Below are 14,916 nucleotides of genomic sequence, written 5' to 3' on the forward strand. Positions count from 1 at the left end.
CGAGGGGGTCCCCACTGACTAAAGAAAAAAAAAATACAAGCCACGTTTATTGAGTAAGTCAGGTTTTCCTGCGTGTAAAACATTTGGTAACGAGGTTTTTCATAAATGTATTGACTTACTTATCTAAGTAGTAACGCAAACATAAATACACTAACTTCAAACAAACATAATACACGATAGTGATGCAGATCCTTAAAAATGCTTTTCTCCAGAAAACAGATAAAAGAGAAAACACAGAGAACAAAATGTTCAAATTCAACAAATATTTCAAGTGACATACTGTCAGAAACTGTCAGATCTAAATCTGTCACACAATTCAAAAACGGTTCAGAGATTTTTACAGATGCTTTTATTTGGTTCATAGTACACATCTTTCTCTTTGCAGTGAAACTTTGAAATAGTCTTTTTATCTACTGCTCAATATTTATTTTATTTTTTCCCCAGGACAGTAGATCATTGTTTTTTCTTTTTTTGTTTTTACATTTTATTTATTTCCCAAAAGCCACTTCTCAAACTGTTTTGATCCTTCTACACTGCCAAATAACAATCTTCTGTATTTAGTTTCAGTCTCTTTTAAAGACTTACTTACTGTTTTGGGGATAAATCATTCTTATTTTGTTTTTAACCACCCTGTGTCCTGAGACAGGGACATTTTTGGCTTTTCAGCACACACGCAATGGTAACTTTATTATCTTCTGCTATAAAATAAAATGCACTGTTCCAACATAAATGGGGCGACCATGGCTCAGGGGGTTGGGAAGCGCATCTGTAACCGGAAGGTCGCCGGTTCGATCCCCGGGTTCTCTGTCCTGGTCGTTGTGTCCTTGGGCAAGACACTTTACCCTACTGCCTACTGGTGTTGGCCAGAGGGGCCGATGGCGCAATATGGCAGCCTCGCTTCTGTCAGTCTGCCCCAGGGCAGCTGTGGCTACAACCGTAGCTTGCCTCCACCAGTGTGTGAATGAATAGTGGCATTGTAAAGCGCTTTGGGTGCCTTGAAAAGCGTTATATAAATCCAATCCATTATAAAGACAGCCTTTAAAAAAAGACTATTTATTCAAAGATGTGGCTTGGTTTTTATACTTCTCAAATAACGCCAAGTAGCCATGAAAATGGTCAAATCCACATGTTTATCACACATGTTTGTATCTATTCATACTTTGTTTTTTGTTTTTAAATTTCTTAAAATGGAGATTTCGTTTCTGAAAAATTACCACTTTCATTTACACGCTGTACTAAGACTTAAAATATTTGGGCTATTTTTTCCTAACACAGAATACAAATACAAACATTTTGTTAACAAAACACTTTTTATTTTGTCTGTAACAGTTCATATGACAAAAATGTGTTCAATAACCGGTATATACTTCTCATGTTTAGTGCAAAGAGAACTTGATCCAGGTTTATGTAAGGGTTATACTGGGTTATACTGCACTGAAATAAGGTTTCGATTTAAACAAAAACATTTGCAAACTCTCGGCTGGTGTAAAGTTACAGATCCCTGTTGTTGCTGCTGAGCAGTTTGGGATAGGACGTGCCGATGGATCGCCCGTGCCGACAGACGACCAGCTCCAGCACGTACTCGTCCACTTTCACCACCACAGACGTCATCTTCTCAGTCGACATGAGGAAGATGATGGTGAAGAGAGCGACCTCAAACTCTGGACTGACACCAATGAAGGAGCCACCGACTGGCTTCACCAACCCGTTCAAACTGAACTGCAGGTTCAGGACGTGGTCGTCCTCATCAGGCTTTAAAAACAGTAAATGCAATTCAGCGACATGTGCGGCTATTTACTTTTCAGTCAGTGCTTTTACAGTCACGAGCTGCTGTATCAGTTTCTTACCGTGTCTTTGTTATCTCTTGCTTTGTAGCCTTTATAGTCCACATGGCCGTGCTTTTCCTGAAGGTAGAACTGCACCCAGTTGTGAAGACCCATGATCTCCTGTCCGTGTTTGGCTTCTCCCACAAACACATGTTCAAATCCACAGGAATCCTCACTGTAATGAAAATAAAATCAACCAGCACACCCAGAGATACTTAAGTTCAGTCTCTCAGTGCTGTATGCCCTCATTCATATCAAGACACCTTATCTACAATGTTAACATTGCGGGGCAGACAGAAGGATAACAGCACAGATGGCAGCAGAGCCGGTGACTCACTTTTAACCCTCAAGTAACCAAGCTTCATTAACGACTGATTTATGAATGACTCCATTATATTTTATGAAAACCTTTCTAATGGCTCTGTGTGTGATTATCATACCTATGCTGTTTTATTGTAATTAAAAAGATAAGTTAAAAAGCACAAACTGTAGGAAGAGACAAACTGTCACATCTTATCAAACAAATTTTCTTTGTTTCAGTGTAACTAGAAAAATAATACATTTTAAATATTAAACTAAATAGAGATTATAACCTCTGCACATTTGTACTCAACACTTAAAAAAATTCCTACTAGTCACCTGTCATTGATCTAGGTGTTCAGAACTTTCAAAATTAAAAATTAAAGTAAAAGATTAAAGAGTGAGTTATGTATTACAGTGTGTTAACATCATTTTAACACCCAAATGTAGATAATCTAGTGACTCTGATCAAGAAATTAGAATTAAGTTATCACACTCTGTTGTTCATCCTGTGCAACTGTGAAAATGAGATGAAAAAAAAATAAAGATGACAATAATAACAAAGGCTATAATGTTACTGTATAATGTTAAATACCAGTCTTTTCATTGTGTTTGCTACATTGGAGCCAATTTCTGGAAGCATTTTTTATTTATGATTAAAAGTGTCACAAAAACAGATGTAAGTATTTGGCTGGAGTTACAAGGTTAACCTCAGGAAGATTTAAATACATGTAGTTTATTGTCAGCCTTTTCAGACAAGAGCAGCTGTTAATTAACACAGAAAAAAACAAAAAATAAACCCAAAACACATTCAGGGAACACTGTTTTATTCTTAGATTCTACACTGATTCTTGAGTTGTAAATTCATCTGCTCGTTCTGCTCCAGACCTGGATCTCATTTAAGCTTGCCTCTAACCAATCATTCAAACCGGTTCCCTTCCTTCTCTTTTAAACATTGCAGCAGCGCCCCCTGTTGTTACAGTTACTCACCCTCCGCTCCTGTCCCTGTGGTACAGGCGGAACCAGATGTCATACAGCTGTCTCTTGAACTGCCCAAGGTCTGATGGTGATTTCCCCTTCTTGACCAGATACTGGTGAGCACACTAAGAGTAAAAACACAGTAACATACTTTGAAATTTCAGACATCCGAGTAAAAAAAAATGTGACCTATCAATAGTATCGGAATAAACCATCGTTACATTAGAAAAGTAATTCTTAGCCTTGAAAAAAACAAAAAAAGACAAAAAAACAAAAACAAAAACGGATCCATGCCTGGAATGAAAATTCGAGCCGGCATAGATCAAAAGATCAAAAGTGCCTGGAACTTAAACACAACACTGAAGCTAAAGTAATGAGTCACAGGAACATCTAATCTTACTATAATAAACTAATCTCTATTTGAACTCCTACACAATCTGGAGATGATAAACTAAACTTGACACACAGGTTTATCTTTGGCCCCAGAAGGTTCTTATCTATATCAGATATTCTAATGTCATTGTGTTGCCTGGCAACCACCGACCGACAGACTAAAATGACTCATCATTTATGTACCTATATAACATCTTATGAAATCATAGTATGGCATAATTTTTATTTCATTACACAGTATCTGTTTTTTTAAATACTCAGTGTTACATTACATCATTTGGGACATTAATTTATGAAGTCAAATTTCCTGTATTTAGAGACTACATTTAAAGTTTACTCTTGGATACATAACTTTATAAATGGTATCAAAAAAGGGGCATTTCAATCCATGTGAATTAGTTAAGCCTACAAAAAAAAACAGTTCATGCATTCTTGTCAGCTGTATATTATTGACATGCACATAAGGCATGTAAACTACAATGAAAACTATAAATCTTTTTTTTTTTTAAGAAATGTGTGTCAAGTGAACAAAATTTTGCAGTTATAAAAGACGGTCCACTGTGAGCGACCATCTTTGAACAGAGGTGGTGGTTTACGACACCAACTCTCTGCCATCTATAATCCAGTTTTGAGATCCCTTCCCAGACGCCTTAACGCCCACTCACATCCTGGGCCATCTGACCTCAGGAATTCGCATGATAAGGTGGGGCCAGGTTTCACAATGAACTCACCCAAAACTCTGGCTGATTGGGACCCACACCCAGTTTCACACCTTGGCTCAGGCGATTAGAGGATCATCAGGGGGTCCTTTTGTCCCTCTGTGGGGGGAAACTCCCACTAGGGTTATATCTGGGACTCTCCACCATTTGACCTTAGAACTGAAGAAGCTTCTCGGATGAGAGGTGAAACGTCTTCAACTAACTTAAAGAAGTCCAGACGCTTTTCTTTGCAAGCTCCTTTGACTTTTGCAGTTATAGTTAACAATTGTACAGTTTTCATTATACACTTAAAGTGTACTAGAAGTGTCTGGCTGATGAGTGCAGAAGTTCATTTATTTTTTAGATAATTGTTCGTTGATGTGGTCCCTTGACTGTAAATTCATTATTCTGCATATAAGCATAAAACAACTTCCATATTCGTCTGCTGTTTATTTGTTTTTAAACAACAGTAAACAACAGCAAACAACGGCTTAAATTATTTCGGAGCTCATGCCCTCCTATGAATCCGCTGTACCTTCATGACGTCTGTCTCCACGATGGCATTGATAAAGAGATTGTTCTCTTTGAGCTCTTCTGAGGTGACCGTCTCTGACACACCTGTGGACATCTCATAGTTGTCCAGCAAGCTGATGAAATCTGAATAAAAAGGCGTAACCTCATTAAACTGTTTAATCGCTGTTGTTCCAAATAAACATAATAAAGAAAACCTTTATAGGCCTGACTCATACTCACATTCATAGGTCTTAATACTCTTCAGTTTGTCTTCATTGACATATGTGAAGAGTGGAGCTTTGGCCTGGTCTCTGGCAACGTTACTGCCCTGAGCCACATAACCCGCCTTCCCCTAAATATAAAAACACAAACATTCAGCAACATGTTAAAACTGAACAAACAAATATGAGGATTCATAAATACTGTTGATGCACCTGGTTAATTGACATGTAAGCAGCTCATAAAAGCATCACCCAGTTTCAATGCTAAATACACTTAAGCAGCTGCTTGACGGCGCCAACTTCACTGAACATACACACACACACACACATTAACCTATAACTGAAAACACACACAATGGACAAAAACAAACAAATGGCCGACTGTACCCTCATACACACAATAATAACATGGACTGAACCACCACTCCACACCATTAGCACTTTATATAACCACTGTAGAAATTAGCCACATATCTCACTGATCTAAACTGCACGACTGTAAATGCTGTATAGACAATCATTCTGTACAATACAATAATTATAGTTCTACAACTGTATATAACTTGTATAGTTAGCATTTCATATTTCTGTATAGTTTTCATATTTAAATCCTGTTCATAGCTTGTACACTCACTACAGCCTGTACATACTTATAGTTATAGCATATTCATAACATACCTTCATACCTTGTACATTGTAACATACCCATAATAGACACATATTTTTCACCCTCATTCCTATAATAGACCCATTTTTATACTCTTGCTAATATATATTTTGTAATATATCTATATTATTGCTAAAGCACTTTCTGGATGGATGCAAGCTGCATTCTGTTGCATTGTACTTGTGACATGTGCAATGACAATAAAGTTGAATTCTATTCTATTCTATTCTATTCTATTCTATTCTATTCAACCACTTGAAACACTGAAAGAAAAGAATTAAGATCAAATTTACCAGTGGGCTGTGAGGCAACAGTGCTAAACACCATGACTCATCCTTCATTTCTTGCTTTGGCTTTTTCTGGCACTAGCCAGCACATATGGGCCTAAAGTGAAGGCACAAACTAGAACAACATCTCCCCACATCTGGGACTGTGTGACGGGGAAAATGTGCAACAAATCAGAAATGAGCCGGGCTTAACTTTTAACAGCACTCAGTGTGATGGTGCACTCAAACCAACCATTGCAAAGTTAATCTTACTAGTTATCTCCAAAAGTTTATTTCTGTTCATGTGGACGTAGCGTTTTCAGTGGGAGAAAGTGCTGAGACTTGTCACTTGGATGAGTGATGAAACGTTTCTCCCACTGACAACCCTATGTCCACATGAACAGAAATAAGCTTTTGGAGATTTACTCACCTGGATGATCGAGCATGCATCAAGACGTCTTACTAGTTATTATGTTATGACTAAGTGTTATGTGTTGTGACTCCAGTAATCTGCACTGACAGCTAATTGATGGAATAGGAATCCTGTGTGGGCATGATGGTTTGACCGGACTTAACAATGACAGCATGTTCATCATTGTGTGAATTCTATGTGCTGGCTTTAGTGTTTTGTAACATAATTTCATTGGGGATTATTAAAGTATTCTGATTGTGATTCTAATTATGATTTAGCTTTAAAATGTCTAAAATTAAATTAGCTTTGTCATAGAACTCCAAACATTTTGATTTATTTACTGCAAAAATTTTCAGTCTGTTTAGTTTCATTATAAAACAGACTAAAAAACAAAACTTTTTTGTCAAATAACATTCAGAAGTACTTGTCACTGAGTAACAACGCTCCCAGAACTTCACCACTGTAAATGTTTGAATATACATTAAAACCTACACTCCAGAACCCCATCAGGCTTCCAGTCCACACAAAGGTTTGCATTTATTGCATGCATCAGTGACTGCCTGCTTTGCATTGCAGAGAAGCTGCGATGCCCTTTTAGCACTGACCTGGAGGGAAATCCTGTAATCAGTCCCAGGTCTTAGGCGGTTTTTATCCAGGTGCCAGAGCTGGTTGAGTACCTTGGTGAGGTCCTGATCGGCCTTTTGACTGTCAAATAAAAATTAATAAATTTTAAAAAACACAGGCAGACAAACATGGTGAATTAAGAAGCAGGCCTAAAAACTGCAGTGTATGTGTGAATGGAAACATGGACGTGGAAAAGAAAGAGACGCAGAGGGTTGACGTGACAGAGAGGACACTAGGTACAGGTTGCGAGGTAGATGACTTGTTTTGCCGACCCCTTAAAGAAGAAGAAGACAAAGAGAAGAAGAAGAAAGAAATGACTAACCGGGGTGTAATGTTCACATGCTTTTGCCATTTCTTCTGTCCTCAAGTGGAGTTTTACAGACATTAAAATAACTTCTCTCAGCATATACTTGCTCCCACTATTCTGATTAAAAGAGAAGTGACTTCTCACACTGTCTATGCACTGAGAGGAACTGGAGTGAATGGGCAGTCTGTTTACTTTATTGTTTTTCATAGCTACCATGCAGTTTGGGATAGTCCTCCTTTTTGTTTCAAACTGCTGGTGATGAAATCTGCCGTGACAATCTTCTTTTCCCCACTCATGTGACTAATTCTTTCTGCGGAAAGCAGTTAACAGGAAGTTAACTGCTCTTCTTAGAATGAATTAGTAAGGTATACCAAACGAAACCGGCGTTTCCAAAACAAACAAACATTACTCCTGTGCCTCAGTCGAAAGCAGCTTGTACATCTGTTTCAGGATGTGTGTAGTTTGTTTGTTTTTTTACATTCTCAGTTACTTAGGTTTAAAACATACGGCGCCTGTGATACAGTTAAGGACCTATTTATCTAAATCATAAAAACAGTTCCCCACATAGTAACAGCAGTGCTTAGCTGTGTAAATGGCTCACATATCTATACAGCCGTGCACAATGACTCTCCATTAAAACACAGGTTGTCCGACACTGGTGATCTAAATAATGTTTTAATTAAGTGAAGACTCTTGACTTCAACACAAGCAGCAGCTGAAGGCGTTGTGTTGTCTCCTATCACATGTTATGCTGTAAGTCTTCTCCTTTGTTAGATAGCACAATGGTGCCAGATGAAAACTAAAAAGCCAGTGGGGAAAACCTCAGCTTCAGCTCTAAATAATGACCCCACCTCCGTCATTAAGTTACAGCTGCATGGATCAGTGAATGTGGGAGGGCTGTAATGTGAGACAACATAACCTACAGATACCACTAAAACTATAACATCTCTGCTTTAGTTTTCTTCAATTACATCAATAGATGCTAATACAATTGCACTGAGGCGGACTAACAACCACACCCTATGTCTGACACGTTACAAAACGTTGAGCGAGAAGCAGGTGACAGGATGGAGCACATACTGAGGCAGGTCCTCTGTGTTTAGCCTGAGTACAGGAGGGAGCGACTACAGTTTTATTACAGCAGAGGAGGCTCTCCATGAAGTTCTCCATGTTCTGTTTGTTCTGTTGTATAATTCAACCCACTAATCATTCCCAGACCCTGCTGCAGGCTCCTCTTACGCACATAACGTCCACACAACAGATGCACAGAGCGCAGTCTGCATTGAGGAACAGCTGTCAGGGAAACAAACCCGGACTTTATTGTGACAAAACTATCGAGGAGAACAATCAAAGGTGTGACGTTACACTGTAACTACATGTTTACATCAAACATGTCTTCGTTAGACGGAAACAAACGCGTTGAAAAGCGGCTGAAAACGACAACACGCAAATTTAAATTACTCTGAAAGTTGAGAAGACGCCTTAAAAACACAAGTCATCCTTCTGCGCGTGCGTTATTTTAATCCCAAACTCACCTTCTCGACATGATTTCGTTGAGAGGAAAAACTCACTGAGACTTTTCTTATGCTCTCTGAAAAACTGCCGGAATCCGCAGACGGTTAACTCAGCCGTCAATCATGACGTCACCAAGGGAGCCAGCAAATTACAAGACAGGAGAGTAAACGCTGCTCTCCACTAGGGGTGGGTTTTTATAATCGATTTATCGATTAAAATCGATTCTGGCTTGGATTACGTAAAATCGATTCATTAAAATCCTGAATCGATTTTTTAATATAAATTTATTTTGCCTGAAATGCCAGAATCTCAGGTGAAATCTCACAAAATTTCAACAACCACCAAACAGCTAAAACAGTAAATGAGAGCAGGAACACGGATTCTGCACAAAGACTTAAACACACAGCGCAGCCCGCGGATCAGAATCAGTTAGATGTCGAATTTCTCACAGTTTGGGCTGAAAGCCGACAGCCCGCTGATTCTGATCTGACGGCGGGTCTGCGCTTTGTGTTCACGCCCTTTATGCGCTGATTCTAAAGCTGTTAGTTTGATGTCTCTCCAAACAATATTGACCGAACCAGCAGCAAAAGAGGATCCAAACTACGCTTCACATAAACATCGTCAAGTATTCACTCTTACTTTCTTTCTCTCTCTCTCTCTCTCTCTCTCTCTCTCTCTCTCTCTCTCTCTCTCTCATTCGCTTGCTTGTTACACAAGTCTACCGTTGTTTACAGCGCTATCGGCCGACTTTTTTTTTTTCTGTTTTATATACTTCCGAAAAGAAAACCTAATTTCTGCCGTTCAATGCTGAACAAATTTAAACTTTTTAAAATTATGCAAAATGCAAAATGCTTAGCCGTGTCTCTAATAAAACCGCTGTAACTTCAGAGGTAATGTTCATGTGTTGATTAATGGTTTTCTTTCGTTTTTGATGTACTGCAGAATATTTTTATAAAATCCAGGCCAGGAAAAATCACCTTCATGTGTTTCTGTGTTTTATCTTCCGCTACTTTGACACAAAGGCATCTGCTGTGACGCTCACACCTCTGATAAAGTCTTGCGTGTGTCAGCTTCCTTTTTATAGATACAAAAATATGTAAACGTACTAATCAGAATTATAATATTTCTGACTGTCAAAATTTCCCATATTCAAATCGAAGTGAATCGAATCGAATCGAATTAAATCGAATCGTGGATCGAATCGATTCTGGACCTTGTGAATCGGAATTGAATCGATTCTAAAAATCAGTGACGATACCCAGCCCTACTCTCCACCCCCTCCCCTCGCTCGTCAGACGTGGGATAGTAATTTTGTTCTCTATCCTCATAAACTCATAACTCAAACTTTTCATTGTCAAAGTAAACTCGTTATGGATGTCAATCCAGCAGTTCTGTGTGAGAAAAGGTGTAATCCTCTGAAACAGGAAAAATAAGTAACATGTGATAAAGGCGGAAGTTTTAGGGTCATAACAATACTTTTTAGCCTCACTTGAAATTCACACGCACTTGCAATCCCTTTTAAAGGTAAATGTTTTCACAATCAAATGCATTCAATTAATTATTATAATCACCAACTACTATCATCAGTAAGTGTGAGCTCAAATATCAAGGTAGAAGTTTTGGGAGTTTTATGATCATTTCGGCTTTTTTTGGAGGCAAAGGCATTTGGGCAGCTTGCAGTCATTGAGTCGACCAAGAACCCCTCTGTATACCAAAATATTCTAGAGTCATATGTGAGGCATAACTGCCTGACAACTAAAACCTGGGTGAAATAGTGTCAATTAACAGCAAATCTACAAAAGAATGGCAGAAAAAGAAAAGAATGAAATGAAAAGACCCTAAAGTCCATATCTCATCCTGATTAAAATCGTGCTGTGCACAAATAAATGCTGGCAAACCTCAATGAACTGAAGCAACACTGTAAAGAGGAGTGGGGCAAAATCCTGCCACGATAATGTGAGAAACTGGTAAAGTCTTGCAGAAAACACAAGTACTTCAACTTATTGGTACTAAAGGTGGTTCAACAGGCTCCTTCTGTATTTTGTCTTAGTTTGTATTAAATAAATAACAACACTGTGTAATGTTTTATATGTATAAAATGATTTTTTTTATTATGTCCCCATACATAAAACCTTAAAAATGGAAGGGGCATACTTTCTTTTTTTTTCCTTTTTTTTAAATTTTTTTTTACCATAACTCCGTACAAAATTATAGAAAATCAGGCAAAGAGAGGTCTTAGTTTCTCCTGTGGTCCCTTGGAATTATTTAATTTCCCACCAGTCTTTTAGAGTGTCTCTGAAAATCAACGTAAAAAACATAACTGAACGATGACGACTTTTATTTTGAAAAAGCCTTAACGACAAATGGTAAGAAAGTGCTTTTGCGCAAGCGCAGTGACTCCACATGTTATTTTGGGACTGAACGTGTGTTTAGCTAAAAAGAGTTACCGTTTTCGCGTGCGAGCATTGGCGCCACGCTTTTTACTGACTTGCCTTTCTCTTGTTGGTGTTCTATTACTGTTTTAGCAGCTGTTACACAAACTGCTCGAGGAAATCTGCTCAGAAAATCGGCAAATTTTAAGGAAAGCTAATTAGCCGGCTAGCTGAGCTCACTGTAGTCCAGCAGCATGGCAGCTGTGTTGGAGCTGGTCGCTGGCAGTTATGAACAGATCACCTTCGGTTATCAAGTAAAAACTGACGAAAAGGTAAGCTGGAGTCTCACAAAGCAACGACCTGTGTGTCAGATAAAGGGTGTGAAGTTGTAATAATAACAAGCTCAAGTGTTTGTTGGTTGGATGATGAACATTATGATTTCCATTAAAAAAAAAGATATTAAGGCATAGAAAATTGTTTTTAATAGTTTTTCAATAATGATTAATGAATAATGATTTGTATGCAATGCAGTACTTATTTGATTATGAAGCACATTCATTGCCCAGTATATGAAAGGAGTGTAATGTAAGAAGTTTCGTGACTCACTCCTTTTTCTCTAACAGTCTGTGGATTAATTTATATGCAAATAAATTATTTTGTTATAAAAAGTTTTCTTTAAAAAAAATTGTCATGCAGGAGTGGACAGCCAAAGCAGAATTCACACATCACGCTCACACAGCTTCAGTATCCGCAGTGGCTGCCAGTGAGAGGTTTGTCGTTACGGGGAGCAAAGATGAGACCATCCAAGTGTACAACATGAAGAAAAGAATCGAGCATGGTGCTTTGCTGCATCATGACGGTGAGTTTGTAAATTGTAATTAGTCTGTTTGATTTCTTCAGTTAAACATCAAAAACACCTAATATAGAAGTGACCTGTTGAATAATTCAAAGTGCGCTGACTTGATATTTTGTTTAAACTCAGTTTATTTCAAATTATTTTCTCAGCAATTTGAATTAACCTGAGGTTTAGATTGTTTTTGTTTTTTTGATGGTGGAAACTCACAGGTATGGAAAGCTTCCATACCTGTGTGTCAAAGCAGTAACGTAAACGTCTGCCTGGTTTCTGCTTGCGGTGCTGACTGACTTCCTGCACAGGCACCATCACTTGCCTCGAGTTTTACGGGACGTCTCACTTACTGAGTGGAGGAGAGGACGGACTCTTGTGTGTGTGGAGCACGAAGAAGTGGGAGTGTCTGAAATCCATCAAAGCTCACAAGTAAGCGCACAGAAAGATGGCACAGACACACAGAGAGGGTTATTTCTTTATGTTTGGTAGCGTCGTCAGTGTTGCTTTGTGCTGTGATGTCTTTCAGAGGTCATGTGACATCGCTGTCCATCCATCCGTCTGGGAAGCTTGCGCTCTCAGTTGGGACCGATAAGACACTGAGGTAAATTTCACAGCTCTCTTTAATGGTAGATGACTCAGATGATCCGTCGCACAGATAAACAACGTCAGCCGTTGTGTCTTTGTATCCATGCAGAACCTGGAATCTCATTAATGGAAGATCAGCGTTCATCAAAAACATAAAACAGAGTAAGCTCCCCTTTAACCTTTTGAGCGGTGAGGAAATTGTTGACGCATTTATGATTCAAACCTGTGTTCTTTACACACCTGACAGATGCACACATTGTCAGGTGGTCACCAGACGGGGACAGATACGTGGTCGTGATGAACGACAAAGTGAACATCTACGAGCTGGAGACAGCCACTGTGACGGGAACGGTCGCAAACCCCAAAAGGATCGCTTCTGTCAATTTTTTAAACGTGAGCTCACTGACCATGACATATTATCCAATTAAAATAGAGCATGGAAACGCAAAAAAGACCTCCCAGATTTTGGCTACAGTTCTAACACAAAGTAAATGCCACATTTTCAGAGGTAGACTCACACAGACACAACATTAAGTGTTGTTGTCAATTTTCAAGAAGTGGATCCCCTCAAGATGAGGCATTTTCATATGAAGTATAAGCATATCTATAAAAACAACCACCGCTTATCTTTCAGAACTCCATCCTGGCCGTTGCAGGGGACGATGAAACTGTGAGGTTGTGTGATGTGGAGAAAGCAAAATGGGTGTGTGATTTCAAGGCTCACGAAACCAGGTGAATTCATTTATTCATTGTTTTCATGCGTAGATCATACTGTCAATATTCTGATATGCGTGATGATGGGAGAAGAAGTCAGCTTATCTTTGTGTTCGTTTGTGATGTCAGAGTGAAGACGGTCGACAGTGTGAACGTGGATGATTACTCTGTGGTGGTGACTGCTTCAAATGATGGTTTCATCAAAATGTGGAAAATTCATCTTAAAGAGGTACGCTGCGTCCTGATATTAGCTTTCTGGAGAACATGCATTCTTCGTTAATGTGGAAATGGACTTGTTGTAGACTATAAGCCACTGAGACCCACACACACATTCATACATCACCTTTATTCTGGGCTTTTGTGCACTTTTTACCTGTCATATTGACAAATTTGGGGTTAAGTATTTTGCACAAGGACACTGAGAAGCTGGGTCCTCCGGATTTCTCTCCTGGAGCATTTTTTTTTTTAGTCGACTAAAAGAGATCATAGATGCTATTTTTTTTTTAAATTTATTAATTTATGTATTTATTTTTGCAATAATATTGCTGACAATATTAGTAAATATTTAAATAAAAATTGTTTAAAATAAAATTGTATATTTATGATTATCCCGGTGAGCTAATACTTCTACTGACCACCAGGAGCTGGAACCTCCCACACTCCTTGGGGAAGTGAACACATCAGCCAGACTGACATGCCTTGCTGTGAGGAGAACTTCACCGATGCAGCAGCAGATCACTGAGGAAGAAGCACCTCAGGCAACAACATCTGAAGGTGAGGTTGTGGAAACACTTCAGCTGCTTTATGATGATGATCGGTGAGGGGCGTCCTCTGCAGGACACTCAGCTCGTCTGAATGTGCGACCCGCTCATCGGGGCATTGAGTCATTACCTCACATTCTGATCCGTTCTTCTCTACTTAATATCACTTCCTACGGGCGAGGGAATGTAAACCTGAGCTAACACCCTGCTCTGTGTTTATCCGCAGAACTACTTCCCGAACTTCTAAGGACAAAGAGAGTCCGAATTGCCACGGAAGAAGTCGTCCTGGAAGACGAGAGCAAGCCCAAGAAGAAGAAGAAAAAGAACAGTGCAAAATAGAATAAAATGTTTTATTACCCATACACATGTGGATTTTTGTTCTGACGACCTGCAGTGTTCTACATCAAATGTGAACTTATCGCTGATGAAAGAAAAGCAGAACAAGATGAATGATATAATATTTCATAACATTCAAAAGACTGGCAGTTCTTGTAGAATCAAACTGAAAGTTACACGTCAAACAAAAGGAAAGCGGACTATAATAAGACCCCTGTCTGTGAGTTTCCCCAGGCTGCACACAGACAACTACTCTATATAAAAGTAGACTTCATAGCACAAACACTGTGGCAAATGCAAAAAAAGTGCCTGGAGTCTGAAGCTACCAATGATGTAATGTGCCAGAGCAAATGTAACAAAGATTTATTATTTTTCTCCACAGCTCAGAACCTTTCTTAAAACAGCTTAGGCTGGACATCTGCCAGCATCTTGGTATGTTGTACACATTTTGTTATAGGTGAGATAAAGCACAACTGCTGAGTGTATTTTTTTAAATAAATACATTTTCTGTCCTCGTGAGTCATCTCTTTTCGTCCTGTAGGGGAGTCAGGAAATTAGACGTTCTTTTAATTTGAAAGCGC

The 14,916-nt window shown here is 38.9% G+C and overlaps 2 protein-coding genes across 2 annotated transcripts; one reads left to right on the top strand and one right to left on the bottom strand.

Moving 5' to 3' along the window:
- Positions 1-1,291: 1,291 nt before the first annotated feature.
- On the bottom strand, positions 1,292-8,846 carry si:dkey-222f8.3 (Poly(U)-specific endoribonuclease-C-like). Its single transcript, XM_006792309.3, has 7 exons — positions 8,741-8,846; positions 6,880-6,979; positions 4,949-5,060; positions 4,731-4,852; positions 3,117-3,229; positions 1,848-2,001; positions 1,292-1,752 (listed from the first exon to the last, which is right to left on the bottom strand). The coding sequence occupies exons 1-7, from the start codon at positions 8,749-8,751 to the stop codon at positions 1,492-1,494; spliced, it is 873 nt and encodes a 290-aa protein (XP_006792372.1). The 5' UTR covers positions 8,752-8,846; the 3' UTR covers positions 1,292-1,491.
- A 2,279-nt stretch (positions 8,847-11,125) lies between these two features.
- Positions 11,126-14,847, top strand: pak1ip1 (PAK1 interacting protein 1). Its single transcript, XM_006792308.3, has 10 exons — positions 11,126-11,424; positions 11,789-11,951; positions 12,248-12,368; positions 12,466-12,540; positions 12,634-12,686; positions 12,772-12,917; positions 13,159-13,256; positions 13,368-13,467; positions 13,880-14,012; positions 14,226-14,847. Exons 1-10 carry the CDS (start codon positions 11,347-11,349, stop codon positions 14,336-14,338), a joined length of 1,080 nt encoding a protein of 359 aa, XP_006792371.1. The 5' UTR covers positions 11,126-11,346; the 3' UTR covers positions 14,339-14,847.
- The last annotated feature ends 69 nt before the right edge of the window (positions 14,848-14,916 follow it).

This window comes from Neolamprologus brichardi, chromosome 18, assembly GCF_056152115.1.
Source record: "Neolamprologus brichardi isolate AB-2024 chromosome 18, ASM5615211v1, whole genome shotgun sequence".
In the NCBI taxonomy this organism is placed as follows: domain Eukaryota; kingdom Metazoa; phylum Chordata; class Actinopteri; order Cichliformes; family Cichlidae; genus Neolamprologus; species Neolamprologus brichardi.